The sequence below is a fragment of the Symsagittifera roscoffensis genome, chromosome 3 (genome assembly GCF_963678635.1).
Source record: "Symsagittifera roscoffensis chromosome 3, txSymRosc1.1, whole genome shotgun sequence".
Classification (NCBI taxonomy): Eukaryota; Metazoa; Xenacoelomorpha; order Acoela; family Convolutidae; genus Symsagittifera; species Symsagittifera roscoffensis.
The window spans coordinates 50,636,644-50,655,125 of NC_087064.1; the positions used below are offsets into that span (position 1 = coordinate 50,636,644).

At 35.5% G+C, this 18,482-nt stretch overlaps 1 protein-coding gene across 1 annotated transcript in view; it reads left to right on the plus strand.

Annotated features, from left to right (window-relative positions):
- Window positions 1-18,482, plus strand: part of LOC134841750 (protocadherin-16-like) — a 48,005-nt gene that overhangs the window by 14,390 nt on the left and 15,133 nt on the right. Inside the window, exons 3-5 of the mRNA XM_063857789.1 lie at window positions 358-585; window positions 7,144-7,301; window positions 9,156-9,418. Coding sequence (XP_063713859.1) covers window positions 358-585; window positions 7,144-7,301; window positions 9,156-9,418 — 649 coding nt within the window. The remainder of the gene's footprint in view (window positions 1-357; window positions 586-7,143; window positions 7,302-9,155; window positions 9,419-18,482) is intronic.

Here is an 18,482-nt window from a genome sequence, read left to right on the forward strand (position 1 = left end):
ATTTCATATTTTGATTGTCTTGTCTTTGTAACTTGGAAAATGTGTAAATTGCTTTGTCTTGTCACTTCCACGTCTGAAGTTTCCTGACTCGGTAGACTTACTTCGAGAATATTATTAGAATTCTTCTCCTCTTCTTCTTTTGTTTATAGTGCCGGCCTGAGATTGATCGAGCCTAAAAACAAGACTATCATCATTAATTTTGTAACATACTATAATTAATTTGACATTCGAAGAAAAAAAATCTGTTTAGTTTTATTAAAATGTTGCATTACTCGAGTGAAAAATCGGGTTTGAAAACATCGGCCTCTTATTGGCTGACGATTTTTGTGATAGTTGTTGCCAATCAAAACCTTTTAGTTTTCGCGCGGGACTCGCGAGGCGGAATTCAGAACGAAGCAGTGGCCCCAATGAAAGTGTACGTGGACAATAAGAATGACTTTTCACCTGTGATTTCGAACTGCCCGCGACATTTGGAGGTGTTGGAGGAGCAACGACAGCCACTTTTTGAGATCTTCAGAGCAAAGGACGAAGACAAATCAGTGAACGGCGTGATCCAGTTCTCTTTGAAGTCAGCTGAAGACGAAGGTGAGGAAAAGTTTAAGTTTTCACACCTGTCTCTGAACTTATTTCTTATTGATGAGCTCCACTTGGATTCCACAGAATTACTAGATCGCTTTTCAACGAAGCTAAATCCGGTCTTTTCTGGCCTTTTGTTTGCGACAGTTTGATCGCTTATTTGCTATGGTTTTTTAAATGTCAAATCAAAAGCGTATATAGGTTAGTGGACATTTTAAAGCTGGCTTTTTTGGAACATCTTAGCATCTAGCGGTGCTTAATAGGTCTGAATGGTGCTTAAAAAAACACTTGAAAGAAAAAACGGAACACAAGAGTCTCAAACTATCGGTGGATTCTAAAAGCTTTTTTTTTCAAAAAAAACGCAGTAATGAAAATATGGAATTAATTGCGTAGAAAACAATTTGATTATCTCTTCTTACACAGTTCTTTACTAAAATATAGTTAGTTTTGAACTTGTTTTTTCTAACTAAAAAGATGATGTTTTTCAACTGGTTTTATAGTAGTCATTGTCGTTTTGTTGATCACTGTAATTGCGATAAGTCATCGCATTTTACGACTCTTCAGGCCGGTGTTGATTGGGGTGCTTGGACTTCATTAGCATTTCAGTGAGTCGGAAATCAAAATCAGTTGGTGATAAGATCAAAATGCGACAGGAAGCGGCGACTCCCTTCGAGATAACACACGCGCGGCTACTAATGTTTGTTTTTCATTAACGGCTAGGGAAGCTCTAGGCAGATAAGGGAAACAAGAATTCATAAACATCTTTTTTTGGATGTGCTTGATAAAAAGTAGTAATCAAGGTGCAATTTTTGGCTTCTGCGAAATTGTTTTAAAAGGTTTTAAAAAATATGAAATTTTGCAAGATTCACATGAAGGGGGGGGGGGGAGAAGCTGCTTCATCTGTCACCTCAGCGGTACTGTATTACAGTATCCATTTTGGATCCACCAGCTCTTTTAGGGTTGAACACCCGCGCACCCGCGAGTTTTTCTTATTTTAGGATTGAGCACCCCCGAGTTTTTTTTATGATTACTTTCAAAAATTCTCAATTTGATCGACCAAAAATTTAAACAGATTTCTAAAACATTTTTCACAAATGCCTTCTTGCTCCTCGCTCAGAAGAATTCTAGGTTCGCCTGTGCTTCCTGTGGCATTTTCGCAAATGGGGCGTTTCGAGTGTTTTTTTTCAGGTAATTTTTCAATTGCTCAAAATGGAAGTAAATGCTTTATTGGTGGTTGCATTCATTGCTCAACCACAGAAATTGAAACAAATGTCATAGCAAATACATGTCAGTTTTCGTCTTAACTGCTCGTTTGAGACTTGTTTTTCACGGCTGGTTTAATTGCACAACATGATATGGTCCATTTTCAAAGCTTGGATGGTTTTTATGTCCTATTTTCTTTTTCAAGCTTCACTGATTTAAAAGAAGATTCATAAAGTGATTATTTTTCAGCATGAATAAATGGCCATAAGGATTTTATGAACCAGGAAAATTTCGATTATTGTTTTTTTTTGCCAGAACTTGGTTCAATTTTTTCTATGCCATTAATTTTATCCTATAAGCTTAACAGTAATCGATATACCTGTTAACTGCTGTCATAAAAATCTAAGAATTTATTGGCTTAATTATCGTGCCTAAAAAACAATTGAGATCTAAAATTTGGTTCTATCAATATTGTTCATTTGGTGGCAAAACTTTAAGTGCTCAGGTCTGAACAATTTCGCGATAAGACTTAAAAGCGAATTCTGAAATTAGCAGCTCCTTGTTATTCCAAGTTGAAAGTCCAGAAAAAACGACATATTTTGTGGTAAACATTCATATACCGTTTTGCTCGAAGGAACTTTTAAGAATGTTACTTAATGGTAAACGCTACAGTATTAAGCGCAGAATATCAAGAAAACATGAAATCAAGTACTCCGAATCTGATGTCTTCCTTCGTTGATTATTTTGAAAACAAAAACATATAGGATTTATTTCCTCTAGTCACCGCCACAAATAGGTTTTTTCATTATTTTTTTTAGAAACATTGAAATATTATTCAAATTTTATTTTGAAAAAAATAATTTCCAAGCCTGTTATTTAAAAGCTTCCAGTTTGTAGTTATCTGAAGTTTTTGATTCATCACCATGACAGGTTATCCATGATGATTTAAGACTTCGACGACGCTTTCGCATTCAGAACCGATAATATCTTGATTAATAGGCCCGCTTCTTCAAAGGCATTGCTATCTTGACACAGTTAACCAATGATAGGGTTTGGCGATGACCTACATAACCCTATTTGATGACCTGATTGATCTAAAGCTCCGAACTCTGATTTTAAATCAAGAAGTTTATCCTTTCTAGCAACAATGATTGAAAATCGCACTTTTGTAGGTGTTTGCAGTACGATTAATCAAAGGAAGTGTCAAGCTTTTGTTTGTAAGGTTAAGGTTTTGCTATTTGTGTTAGTTGGGTCGAAACCAAGAGGAAGTTTTTCTTTGAGGATATGAGTCATCTAAACTTTTGACGCCAAATTTTATAGTTCTTGTGAGAATAATCTGAGCATGGTCCGTGTTATTAAGCTTAAAAAGAACAGAGCTAGTAAAAAAATTGGAGCTGAGCGACGAGGATAAAATTAGAGCTGAACGCCATTATTAAGTAGTGCTTCTATTAGTTTTTCCCCGGGTTAAGTAGTGCGTAAAAATGGAAATTATCAACATGAAATGTGCATTACCAAATTATGAAGTTGATTAGAGATGATTTTAAAAATAACGAGCGAGAGGCAATCTTAATTCTTAGGATTGAACTGACAGAGAGGCCTCCTGTGAGCAATCGCCTATCGGGGATTTGATGGGCTAATTTGGGGTAGATTAAGTGCTCTCTAGAAATTAAGAAGCGCCAAGACGGTATTTTCAGCCCATTATGCTGTGAGGTGCGTCAGACTGCAGAATTGACAGCATAACGGGGGGATAATTGCGCCTTTCCTGCTATCTACCTATCTCCAGCCCGCCCCGTTTGGTATTTACTGGAGAGAACTAAGAGGAATTGTTGCCCGCTAAATGGTATTAGAGAAATGATCGTACCAAGCAGGAAAATGAGCAAAAGTTGAGTCGCTTAAGGTTTATATGTTTTGGTAATAGCAGATATCTACGTATCTAGATATTGTTTAAAATCGGATTGCAGGGATAGGACTGAGGCAGGTAAATTTGCAGATTTGTTAGTTGTTAGAGCGAAAAGCCAAATCGTTTTGACATATTGCAAATACGTCTTTGCATTAACCGAAAACTACTTGAAGTCTTATAAAAGTTGTTTTCATACATGTAAAATAAAAAAATACTTGACCGCAAACAAGATTTTACTAACAGATCGAAGCATTTGACATATGGAGAGCTTTCGGTGTTTTTGCTTAAATTTTTGATCAAAACGAACAGTTTTATATTTAAAAAGTAATTACGGTTAAAAGAACAGGAAGCGATCACTGCATGCGATCGGATATTTGAACCTAAAATACATTAAACTACTAGCATGCTTAATTTCCCGTCCCGTTTTTCGCCAAGCGCGGGCTAGAAAAGGCCTGCTGAATTGTTCAGATCCTAGTTCAACCAAATTCCCTGAACAAAATCAAGAGAACAGTCTGCCTTGTTTCTACCCCGCCACCCACGAAAAAGCCCGCCTGAGCGACAAAACTTCAGTTGACAAATGTGAAGAGATTATCGGGGTACTGGAATTAAGTGTCGTGTTCTAGCTGAAGGTTAAATTTATGCTCACTGAATGAACTGCTCCGAGCCGTTTTTAACTGAACAGCAACAGTTTCATTTTCCGCGCAAAATGCTCGGTTTTGAAATTTTACCCAAAAGTTTTAAATAGAAAAAAAATTGTACATATCAGCATTTTTTCACATGGAAAATCTTATAAAACAATTAAAAGTGATTCTTGCTAGGTCTATCGAAGGCACTTATACAGCTTTAAGAACAGGCCCAAAAATATATAGATTTGAATATAATTTTTATCTCATTCATTGATTAACATTAGTGGAATAATTGCTTAAATCGATTGGCATCATTTTGTTATCTCTAAGTAGTATTATATCTTGTATTCTTGACCATTGGAGGGCTTCGTCAATTTCCCATTGACAGATTGACAGAAGGGTTTCTCTCAACGATAGGATGTGACGGAAGACTCATTTGAGCCAAGGTGAAATTGATATGAAAGTCCTTGAATGAGTACAAGTGTAACAGCGTTGACTCATGTTTGTGATTGAAAAATGATACCATGCCTAGTGACTCACAAATAGGAAATAGAAGATGAAATAACAAAAGTAAAAGACGTTTTAGCACTCAAAAAACGATTTTAGTGGCTGTAAATGCAACATGACGGTGTGTTAACATATGTTTTATTCAAAAAACAAGGTGTTCGGAAGATGTCCGGAAATAATGTTTTGCAAATTACCCCTCAACCATAAAATGTTCCCCTCATTCTACTCATTGTTTTCTATCAGCTTTTTATTGGAATTTGTTCAGTGAAAATTACTTTCCGACAACAACATCCACACACGTACTGCCAGGCCATAACTACCAATTTTTTCCAACAAACTTGAGACGGTTCAATTTTCCAGACTAGTGTCTTGATACCAGGGTCTCAATTGATACCACCACAAAAACACAATTTGATAAGAGAATTTTTTTTTAAATACTGGAACTTTTTTCAGAAAAATACGGGCTTTTCTCGTTATTTGAAAGTTAAATTAATTCTCCGCCCACTTGTGTAATTATGTAAGCCCATTAAAACAGTAAGCCAAATAGGCAATGAAATTAACTCGGGCCTGCCCCACAAAAAAGAGACACTGCCTTTAGTTGTGACTCATCGTTTTTTTTCTTGTTGTAAAACCAATTTAGAACAATTTTCTTACGCATCATTTACAACTTTTATTAAGGACTTAAAGCAGGTCATGCAGCCTTTGATAGCCGTGGGACTTCGCTTTAATTTCTCTGCTTTATTCATTGGGAAAGCCTCTTTTTTTTACAAATAATCAGGCAAAAGCACAAAAAAAGAAGAGCCATACGCACTAATTTGGGTTTTAAAAGTTAGTTTCTTTCATTAAATGCAGTCTTCATTGTAGCAGTCTGAGCTGTCAATCAGTAGATTGACCTGTCAATCAAATTTTTCAAAAATGGGTCGAAAAAATGGTTTCTGTTGTCAATGCAATTCAAGTAATGATTAGCCTTATTCTAAATTCCAAGTCGGTTAATTTTTCTTAAACAACAAATATAAACCTGGTCAGTAACTAGAAATTTTATTTAATGTACTCAAACGCGGATGGTTCAAATTGCAACGATAAAAATGGCCGATAAATAGGAAAAAAACATGCCACCAAGTATTTGCTGTTTTGTTTTAAAAAATATTTTGATTAAATACTCAAATCGGCTCTTGACAATGAAATTTTACTGACTGGTAAACGGCTTGAAGTTGGTGGTTTTCATTGTGAAAGATGATTGAAATGATTGAGCTTGCTCACGAATGAATAGTGGAGATAATTAGACTCCTAATTATATAGTACCGGGTTGAAGGAGAGAGGGGAGGATTTAGGCTGAGGGAGAATGGAAATTGGAACCCAGGTTAAATTTTAATTAAAAACTAGAATTACTTTTTAGAGGACAGCTCAGACCTGATTTGAGTTTCGCATTTGGGTTGAGTCCTGGATAATTATAATGTTAGAATAATATAAGCAGATAAAAATTATGAATCACTTTCGCTAAATGAAAAGTTTTGTTTTCATTATCTAGAGTTGCTGGTGGAAGTTTTTTCAAGATTTCCTATTTAAACATCGTCCATCATCAGCAAAAAAATACTTCCATAAAGCTGTGAATTGAAACAATTTTTTTCCTCTCGTTGAGATTTACAGTACATGTACTGCAGTAGATCACTGTTGCCCTGATGGCTGTAAAAGTATGCAGTCTCAGCTACTCGCCCCTGAGTTATATGGGCGCGTCCCTAGAATGAAATTCAATTTGAGAGACTTTGCATAATTCAGGGATAAGTTTTTTTGTTGTTGCTGATAAGCTGGGTTATACTCCAATCTAATTAGTACTGATCTATTTTTGAGTAAGTTCTTAGTTCCGTAGGAAGAAGCTATTGTTAATTTTTTGATCGATGTCGTTATTTTGTATGGGAAGTTTGTAATTAAAAACAGTCGGGGTCATATATCTTCTCCTGATTATGAGGGTAAACCTAATTAAGAGCTCGGAGAAAAAGTGAAAATAGAACAATAAACTAAGAAAAATCATGAAATTCTGATTGCAGTGCAAGGAGCAAGAATATATCCCACCAGAGAAATCCCTTTGCATGCAAAATTTTAATGAAGTTTATTTGGATTTTTTTTTCTAAAATGATTTAAGCAAAAAGAAAACCAGTTCCAAAGATATCTGGTATTTTCAACTCATTTTTTTCTGAAAGAATATGAATGAAACTAGTATCAGCTTAAAGAGCCCTAAACTCGAAAGCTTGCTGAGCAGTGTTTTTAAAATGTTTATTCGGGATTAAATGACTATTATAAATAGTAATGTATATGCATATGTTTATGTTGTAGAGAACATCAACTCCAAGTTCAAGATCACCAATGACGACAAGGGACACTCGGCCACACTGACTCTGTTGTCCCCGGTGGACAGGGAGGAGAAGAAGGAGTACAGGTTCTATGTAGTCGCAGAGGACCACGGCGTCCCTCCCAAGAGCCACGCTTGTGAGGTGAGTTCTGTGCCAACATTTATAAAACATTAAACCCCCCCTTGTTCTGCAGCTAATTTTTGAAAGATACCAAACCCCCTGTCTGTTCCTAAATTATCTGAATGAGTTTTGCTAAAAAGGGAGGGAGGATTCGTTACAAGGTACCAGGGGGGGGGGGGGGTGATAGTCAACTAAACCCGAATTTAACATTACGGCTAGGTTCAGTTGGTAGTGATCTGGATTCTGCATGCATTTATGAGGATATAGAACTTGAAGATATAACAAATCATGCCATTTATGTGGACCTAATTCATTGAGGACTGTAAAATATTCAACACTACGGACGAGTCTTGAATGTATTTTGGCATTGCTCTCTAAAATTGGTTTTTAAAATTAAATACAAGGAATTTTGTTTGATGGATACTAACAAATGCAAAAAATGTCAACTCGAGAACACTTTCCACTTGAACATTGACAAACGGGGAGCAAAATGTTATTTAAGTGACCATATGTTATTTTGAAGTGTTTTTATTTCTGTTTTTTTAATGCCTTCTATACTAATGAACTTTAATTGGGATTAGTGGTTAATGTTTGACCAGACATTTGGTTTCTTAAGTTACTAGAATTTTATCGGAAAAAGGATAACTACAACGGATCTTGTTAATTACCTCTCAACTTAACTCTCCCCCTCCTTTAATGATCTGTACTAAATAACATTGGGGGTGGGGGGGGGGGGGGGTGTTTACTTAGCTAGATCGATTCGATTGCACCCTCAACGAATTTTTCCTTCTTCACGGCATGTCAGCTAGCTACTACATTTACATATACACTGTTCAAAGCCCTGACCCAAATCTAGTGTGTGCTATTTCAAAAGTTGACATATTTATCGTCTCTTTGCTTCCGGTTGCTCCCGTCTAAGCGATAAATAAATTTATATCTCAGTCTTACCAACGAGAAAGAGGTTTATTTGTTCACATCTTGGTACAAAAATGTGGGTCAAATTTGATGGTGTAAATCGAACCATGACAACAACTAGGTTAATGTGAAGCATGAAGAGTGTAGCAACGAAGTAGTTTATTTATGTTTATCCAAATACTCGCAAAAGTTAAATCAAACTAAACTACTTCTTAGTTTCGTGGCTTAGTTAGAATTGGCTTCAAAGTGCTAGTGTGGTAGCAGATAAACAAAGGAAGCTTGATCGACCGATAAAATCCCTTTATCGATTGTCGCTGGCGGCATTGCTTGGTAGATTATGTAATTTCTCAGCAAGTTGAATAAGAACCTCAAAAGGGCATGTTCAATGAAACAGCGTTCAACAAAGACCACGTATTAAAATATATTGCAAATAAATTATTGTTCCGACCATTGAAAATGGGGAGGAAATTTGTGTTTTACTTTTTTATTTTTTTCCAAGGAAAATTAGGTTCCACAAATAGTAATCAGATGTATCAAATTGAAGTCCTTTCAGTCGTAATTCGAACGACATTGAAAAATTTTAAAGAACGTTTTTTTTACGAATCAGGTCGGAACATTGTGCTTGCTCAGCAACCGGCTAGCTTAGTTTCACAAGGATTTTTTTTGAAGAAAACAGTTTGATTTTTATTGTCCAATTTAGTTTATGAGCTTTCATATGGACTTTCACACATTCAATTAGGAAGTCAAAACATCAAATGTCCTTTTTTGCTGAGCCTATATGTTGCTCCAATTTCTCTGATGAGTAATGCTTTGAAATGTTTATTTGAAGAAGAGAAGACGAAGGAAGACTATTTCTCCAGTTCGAGGTTTTTTGAATCGAAAACTAACTAATTGAAATAAAAATTTGTATTTACTGGTTGAATTGTTCATTTTTCATGGTGGTTTGATGTATGTTTGCAGATAACGGTGAATGTTCGCGACATCAACGACAACAGACCCATCCTGTCTATCCCCTACCCAGGAGGAGGGTCCACAGGAGCCGCACACGTGTTCACAGTGTTCGAGGAGATGTTACAGCTTCCGGAGGAGATCCAAGTGGTGGCCACTGATCCAGACAAAGACACTCAGGATCAGGCAGATGTCAGATTCAGTATTGTGTCGTGCAGTTGTGGCGAAGGTATCTTCAACATCGACCAGTTCACAGGGATAGTCACTCTGTTCAAGTAAGTGCATGTTCTGAGCTATAATCGGCTTCCAAATTTTAAGTTTCGTTAACCAAATTTGTGATCTTTTTGATTGCTTACACTTGCGAGCTAGCGAGCGTTAGTGTATTAGTACAAGCCTTCTTTTTTTCTAACCTAACTCGCAAAGTTGGAAACATGTAGCATTGGAAATTTCATAGAATCTGTTCTTTGGCTAGTGCTGGTGATTTATTCAGCGTCCGTGGCTGAGTGGTTAGTGCATGAGCTTCATAATCTGTTGGTCGCAGATCGAATCCGAGACGAAGCCGAATTTTTACTTACTAGAGGCTTATTTCTACTTTTTATTGCACTTTATATAGTTGGTTTTTGTCGCGTTCGCGCTAGTGTCTGCGAAGCGCAGTCTCGCCTGTTTTTATAGTGTGCTTACAAAATCGCAAACTTTTTAATTTTTATATAAAATACTAAAACTTTGGAAATTTTTAATGACAGGATAGCAATCAGTTAATTTTTGTTCAGACTTTCGAAGAAAAAGACGGATGATTTGGGTGTTTTTTTTTCAAAACTTTTTCATTATTTCAATTAAAGGTTTAAGCGGGGTTAGCTGAAAAATATTAGTTTTCTGAGATTGAATTGAAATTAATATTATTTTACCTGTAATCTTTCTTCCTATGATTGATTGCTTACATTTATAGTCAAATTCATAGCAATTAAAATGATGGGTTGCTAAAATTTTAGCGATCCAATAATTTATTGCAAAAATCTTTTTTATTGATTTATATTGGAAATATGGCAAATCTCGAACTATGTAGATCATCACGCCTGCATTGGATCATCTCAAGCGTGTTTCTAAATTTAATTGTTTCAAACCCCCAGAAGTTGACAAAAAATATTCTTCAAAGTCTGAATAATTAAAAAATAAAAGCTGTTTGAGTTTGAAATAGCTTTTAAATTGCAATAACTGGTATAATTGATATTATTTTTGTAAAAATTGTGATTTTTTTTCTGGATCCTTTTTTTGGATATATATTTTTTATATATTAAGCCAGTTCAATTGATAGATTGCTGTTTTCATGTATTTATTTCAAAACTTTTGATGCCGTTAATGTTCCGATTATTAAAATGGAGAAGAATTTTTGTCTTCGGTTGTGTTTTTATTTTTCCTGTTTTTCTACGCGACATCAAGTACGGAAGTAAATGTTGATCAGATTGGGTTGAGTGTTATATAATGTTAGAGCCCTTTCAGTCGTGATAAGCGAACGACCTTAAAAAGTTGTGAAATTTTATTTGTGTCGAGAAAAATTGGCAAGTCTAATCTCGAGAAAAAAAAGCGATGGAGCAGGCTTTGTAATAAAAGATAAGCTGTGCAACTTTTATTCATTTACAGAAAATTTGTTTTTACTCCAGTAAATCCAGTGTGGTCTTGAAATGAAAAAAAAAATCAGCAGAAAAAAATATTAGAAAAAACCAATGTCCCTACTTTAGAAAAAACCATTATTTTCCAAAATGGCTACTTTACAATGGCGATTGAAAACGCTTAAGTTGTAGGCTTTCATCCAAATTCTTGCATTACACTAGGCCCTAAAAAACTAATTCGAAAAAAAACTTTGTTTTTTTCTAAAATACGCTCGGACATTCTGTCCTATTTGCACAATATCCGACTATCCTTGTTTTTTTTCGTTTGACCTGGATTAGTCATTATCGAGGCATTTTTGACGAGTTTTCTGTGGCACAATTCAGGTTTGACTATTTTGATTTGACCATTTTATCACCAAATCAGCTGATTCTAATGTAGGAAACACTTTGAAACATAGCTTTGTTTTGGTTCAGGCTCTACCAACTCTAATTTGCATTGACCGCACGCAGACTTAGATTAAAAACTGTGTTAATGTGTGTTAAGTGCTGTTATCCAAAGGTTCACAACATCGAAAGGTTGCAGTAGTGTTTAGTTGTTTTCGGATGTTTGCACTATCGGTTGATTGCAACATCTTAGTTAATTTTCGCTCTTTGTGGAGTCAGGAATACCTTGGCCGCTGTGTTGTGTAGTTTCCACTGAGAGTCGATTGCGTTTGCTCATTAACGAATTTGTTTACACGTTCCGCTACCCGTGAAAGGTAGTTTCTTAATAGAAAACACAATTTTTCAAGATTTTGAAATAAACAAATCTACTTTGCAAAGCTGAGAAATTTACCCGAATAATGTCTTGGCTTACCATTGGGTAGCCACGTATCTAAGCGCTGACTGAACTTAAATTTCTTTGCTAATTTGTTCGATTCGCCCACACCAAAATGGAATGATTCCTTTCTTTCTCCGTAACTCGTGGTGGAAATAATCAAAACTTTGGGGTCCCATTTCGGTGTTTTGAGCTGAGGAGTTTTTGACATGGTTTGTGTATTTAAGTTGTCGATCGGGAGTTTGAACAATTTGTCTTGAATTAAGATTTAATCTTAACTCAATAAAGTCAGTTTAGATCAAGTGGTGACTGTGAGCTCTCATGGAAGGTATTTAAAATGGCGAAACTCGCTCAACATGCCAAACTTTTACCAACAGATTTTGTTCACGAACACATCATTTTGTTTTGAATGTTCGCTTTTCCAACTTATTCTACAACTCTCGAGGAGTTAAAAGGCACAACGCTAGGATCAATTTTTTTACGCAACTTCAGGTACCTCTAAGAATTTGGTATTTTTCAGTTGTTATTTAGGTTCCGAAAGTTTATTTGACAACAGGTCTGAATTTTTTCCTATGCAGACTCAACTTCTATCTTCCTGCAAACGTAGTTGACGTTGCAATTATTTGAAGCTTAACCTAGGTATTATAACCTAATTCTGGAAGCTTAACTGTAGTCTCTGTTGGATACTCAAGAAAAAAGCCGACTATTTCCAAAAAAAATGATATTTTTTTAATAAGAGCCATGCGAGGAAATTTATGGATATTCAAAAAAACAGCCGAATATTTCAAAAAACATGATAATTGTGGCGCCAGTATATATTAACTTACGGGGGAACGCGCGCCGAAAAACGCAATTTTTGGTTAATATTTTTCAAAAAGTTCTATAAAACAAATTTTTGGCCTGTTTTTTCATAACTTTGCCTGCGGCGCAGAAATTTTGGTCGAAATAGGGTCGTTACTGTGATTTGAGAGAGTTCGGAAAATTAGGTCAAAAGAAAAAAGGTCGACAAAAAAACCTTGAGAAAATCGTAGATCCACCCCTGTACATTTGAGTGAATTTACACATATAAGAAATAGGTTGTTAATTTGTATTTTTCATATGCCAATTAAAGTTCTGTTGTGTTTTATATTGATTGTTTTTTATGTGGTGGGCCTTGTAATCAATTTTTACTGCTCAATTGCTCGTTTCGACCATTCATAAAAAAACAGTCGTTCACCTAAGGACAATTCAAATAGCCCACGGCTCGTTAATTTTTATTGAAAATCAATAATTAAAGAGCTGTGTTAAACTACTTTGTATCGATTGAGTAATTATCACCATCTCGATAATTCTTACTGAGGTGTTCAGGGTTGAGTGTGGTTTAAAGCATGTTCTAAAAACAGTGCAAAGAAACTGAAAATATAAAACAGTATGCAAACCTCAATGTTTTTTTTGTTCGATTGTTTGACAAAAATGTAATTTAAAAATAATGTTAACTTTTGACGAAAAAAAGATCTTCTTTTTGTTTAATTGTTTTAATAAAATGTGATTTAAAATTAGTGTGTTAACTTTTGTCAAAAAAATCTGATCTTCTTTTTGAAATGTCACCAGCAGACAAAAAGAACCATATATGTCCATTTTAATCAAACGTTAGTTCTACATTCTGCAGATGTTGTATTTGAGGTGTCCATGCTAAGAAAAGCAGCGTGACGTGACAGAAGCGACAAAAAAATAAGGATTTTCAACTTCTCAACTGAGATTCATAGGGGAGTAAGATCATCATAAACACTTGGTGTCAGTGCTTTTTAGCGTTACAACAAAGGTATACATAATGTGTTAGTTTTAGATACTGCTAGTTTGCTCTACAAATAAAGTTTTCTCATTCTGTAAACTTTGAAAAGAGTATCATGTCTCTAAGTGACACACTTACTTAACGAGTGACTTTTTGATTGATGGGCGACCTTGTTTTTCGAGTCTTTTGACTATAGCTTTCGCAGGTCGATTTGGCAAATACGTTTTCTGTATTGCGATATGGACTAGACTAATCATCGATTATCTTACTCATATTTGTACTCAAAACTTCAATGACTCAATGTCAATTCTTGGATAATAGAAGCAAATTGACAAAGTCGATTAGTATTTGATTTTAAGGAAGTGATTGTCGAAATTTAATGAACTTTTTGTTATCAAAAGTTTTGAAGAAATAATTTTTTATGAAAAGAATGACGCACATCAGAAAAATGTAGTGGCGCCTGTATAATTTTACGTTGGCGCCCAATTATTGTTTTTATTTGCAAGTTTTCCCTTCATTTAATGATCGCCAACTTTGTTTCTAACAGGAAGAAGAATTTTTCAGTTAGAAAAACGAAAAATATGTCAACGAGAAAACGGCTAATGGGTTGCTTTTTATACTCTTTGGATGGATATGTACGTCTATTGTACCTGTATGAGTCACATAAGCGCTATAGTAGATGGAGTAGGCCCATTATTAAGCATTTTTGCCTATTTAGTTATGTTTTTTGAAAGACAGTTTTTCCATTAGCTGTTTAAGAGGATTATCAACTACCGCTACCGAACAATAACTTTGGCGCTGGTAGGTCCCGCCGACTCAGACGTGCAAACGGAAAATGAAATGGCAGTAGACTTTTAACTGCTAATAGGTGCCTAATATTTCGGCACGGCGTGGGAGAGGGGAGGAGTTCCTGTGAGCTTCATGTTTCAAGCTTTTTTAACCAAATTTCAAAAAATTAAATCGTGTTCTTCTTTAAAGTGGCATGGGGACATTTTTCTCCAGGGGAAGAGAAAGCGTGTTTCGGAAGCAATGTGATTTGGCGCTTCACTACTTTGGCGCTTAGCGTCTCCTTGGTAATAAAAAATGGTACTACTGTTGAAAAAGTCCGAAAACTAGCCAGAATCACGTGAAAGTTGGGATTGAAAAGTGTCATTCCCTTTGAATTAATTAATGTGAAATTGATGCAACTTTTTTGTTATACATAATTTAGCGCCGTGAATTTTTTTTTGAAAATTTTGACTAGCACGTATGGTTGTGGCATTCATAAGGGCTTTACTTTCAAAATAGCGTTGGGTTCCCTTATTCATGCCTGCAAGAGCCCATGTATGGAAAAAGACTTGTTTTGATCGCAGTATCGATTACCGGTTTAGATTTTCAAAGCTTTCCAAACTGATATTTGCTTTCCAAAGGGTATGAATAGTTTGTAGAATTGACTGGTTAATCGGAAGTTAGTAATCCGCTTGTTCTCTCTAACCCTCTTAGCTTAATGGGTTGCTCAGCAATGGAAGGAATTGATTAGCAGCTTAGGTTCTTTTCAAGCCGGGAACTTCATTTCCGTGCGACGGAAAGTGCTTTTCAGAATTTTCAACAAACGATGGCATTTCGGGATCAATTACGAACAGCGAAGGAAGTTCGCTCTGTTGCAATTACCGCCTGTTAGATAAAAGTATATCAAAAAGCCAATTGAATAATTGGCCCGTTTTCTTACTTATTTTGAAAATTGAGTTCTTCTTTTTGTTCAACGACAAGAGTTTTTGATCATTACGTGATCAATTTTGTCTACAAAGTTTTTTTAGTAGAACTTCTAGTGTAATGGAAAATGCCTGATTTTTTTCAGATTAAGAACAAAAATTCTAATCAACCATGTTGGTCCAATTTTTCCAAGCTTGAGTTGCCATCGAGGTTATCTTTTGAAGTAGCTTTGGGTCATTGGTCAATTTCCAAGTCACGGAGCACTTCTGCCATGGACCCTTTGTGACTTGTACTCTCTGGAAAATATAATCTCATAAAATCTTTTTTTTTCGTCTCACTTCATTGGAAAATCAAATATCTCTGTCAAGTCGAACTTGATTCTTTTTGCAATTTGAACACGCGGCTCGATTTTTTGCTGATTTTACAATTGTATTTTAGGGCTGTTATCGCCGTCATTTAAGAAAGACTCACATTTTGTGTTCAATCATTGTCAGTATAAGAGTTATTTGATCCCTGGGTGACCATATATATTTTCTAATCTTTTGAACTAAAAGCCGAAGGCATAGTTGTAATATAAAGCCTTCAAAAATGGCCATTCATCATCAAAAATTTTTTTTAATTAAGTGACTGTTTCTCCTATTATAAATTACAGTCATTATATATCATCATTAAACAAAGGGCAATTGATACGGCTGATGAACTTGAAAAAAGACAGCTAAGTCCTCGTGCGTATAATTTTTTAGTCTCTTCTGAAAATTTTCCCATCAAAAGCTTTCAATGGATTTTATTTATCCCTTCTTTTTATCAACACAGTATCTCAACAATGACCTTTTTTTAAATCCACGTTATGTCCATCAATGTCAAAAAGATCTCAATAATTTCAATCATTTTTCCATTTTGCTCCTTTCTGCAAATTTTCAGCCTTCTATTTTTCCATTAGGAGCCTTATCTTCCCCTGTACATAGACCAACAGACCCCTAATCATCCTCAGACAGGAAAAAAGGTTTTTAAAACAATTTTTATTGCTGAGATTTCAATTTTGAGAACATCATTCTAGCTGCTAGTAAAAAAAAGGTTTTTCTAATTTTTTTGATACTACTGGTTAGTTGTTTGTAATAGTAGGTTGTCCGCAAAAAATGTGTAACTAGTCTAACTAGTAAAAGTAGTTTCTTTTTAATTAGGTTATTCCATTTTTATTAGGTTTTCTGATCTAAATTAATGTGAATACAGTTTTCAAGTCGCATCATCGATTGAAGTAATCGCATTTTACACATTCGACCAAGTGGCACCATAAAAAGAAATACCTACCTTGTTTAAATAGACCAACCATTTGGCTCAGACCAGCCTCTGTTGCTTGAAACACAGACGTTGTTTTGATTTTAAACTAAATTTGCCGTCTGTTTTTCTAATGGCGCTGATTTTTTTTGTAAGAAAACTGAAACGTTGGATCAAAAGCTGAAACATTAGATTCTCATTGCCAGATAAAAGGCGCCAATTTTTAATCAATAATTCCAACAATCTATTTTATTATTTTAGCGACTCTTTTTAGCAAAGCTGTGAAAGATAAGATAAATTTTTCATTCATCACTATTCATCTTCCTTTAATGTATTAATTATTTATGTTTAAGCAAAGAAACCAGTATGATCATCATTTAAGAGAAGAAAATTACACCATTTTTAAAACCATGCGCATTTGATATAAAAAGTACGCTTGATGAAAAACTTAATTGAAGGTATTTGTTTTTAGGGTGATGAAAAATAGTTAGGTTTCATTAAAATCCATTAAAATTTTCGCTAAGAGGTTTTACATGTCGAGCATCTTTGAGTTGAAAAGGTGTTGAAGATTCGTTTAAGCATGTCAATTTTTATGAATTTTTATGACACGAAGGTGAAATTCGGCGCAATAGCTTAGAGGTAAAATCAAGTAATGCGTGCGCTGAATCACTCAAATGTGTCGCAAATAACCGACCACACTGTCGATAGATCGGTTATCCGAAAAAAACATGAACTTGATGAATCGGAAATATTCAAATTGTCATTTTTTCGGTGCTATTTTTTCCGAAGTTGTTCTACCAAATTGTTTGAAAATAAGTTTTTTCAAATTGGTATATAATTGGTCAGATTTCTACCTCTTCCTTTCGAATTATCGGTCTGATAAGTGCATGTAGTGCAGGTGTTAGGAGGAGGAGGAAAAATACGACACTTGTTGTGGCTTTTGATCTTAAACAGGAGGTGAGGCGTGAACTGTTCCTTCGCTCTCTGAACCAGCGGAACTTGTTTATTGTTTATGAGACCTGAGTATTGATTAACCAAAACAGCTTCTCATGCTGAACTGGATCCAGCGTCAACAAATTCTCCCTGTCTGCGCAATTTGTCGCCACTTCGGGTGTTTTTGCGACAGGGAAAACGTGTTTTCACGACGTTCCTCCTTTCAAATCCGGTAAAAACATGGCTCTAATTGAACAAACAATGTTTTCATTTATCAGAACACGCAGATATTTTAAACAAGAGATCACGTTAACTGTTAAGGTACATTTTCCCTCTCCTCTGAAAAGTTATTCACGTGGTCTTCTAGTTAAGGTCGGAAACTTTATCCGATTGGGTTTACTCCGATCAATTAATTTTTATCTCCTCGCGAGATCTGAGGGGCAAACGAGGGTTGAAGAGGGAAATTGAATGCGCATGTCGTGATCAAATTTCTTAGACCTCGCCCTGATGATAGACCTAAATTAGATCGAGTAAGCGTGGGGGGGGGGGAGGCGTTAGGTTTAAGAGGCTGTTTTTTTTCCGTTTGACTGCTCAATTTTCCTGACCAATTTGAGATAGAGTTTAATTGTGTGTAGAGCAGGGTCACGTGAAGTAAAACAAATCTAGCGAATCGAAAGCAGAACATCTGGTAATCGTTTTTGACTATATTCACTCCATCGTTGATATTTAGTCCTAATTTTCTACTGCTTCGCTGATATTGGCAGATTTTCTTGTTAAATTTTTTTGTCACAATTACTGAGCATATGTTGCTGAAAAAACTATTTTAAATATTCAATTAATTAGCCTAAATTTCAACAAGCATCGACAGTTTCATGAATTCACTCCATTAGGCCATACATTTGGTACTAATGGTGGTAATATGTAGACACAACTGTCTCTCACCACCGTGCACATACAATTCAACGGAACTTGAATTTGCTCTTCGCCTATTAGAGGACTCATTGACTCTTCTTTTGCCCAGGGGGGTGCATTGTGTGGAACAGACGGAATAATGGGCTGATAATTACGAAATTGGGGGGAATTATAGCTGGGTCATTTTGCATAAAGCCTTAATAGTTATGCTGTCACGCAATTGCGAAAGCTGTCAATCTGGCTAACTGTTCCCAAATTAGTGTTGACTAATAGCCAGCTAACACCGGGAAATTGGAATTTGCGGGCGGGGGGAAGTGGGGCTCAATTTTGGG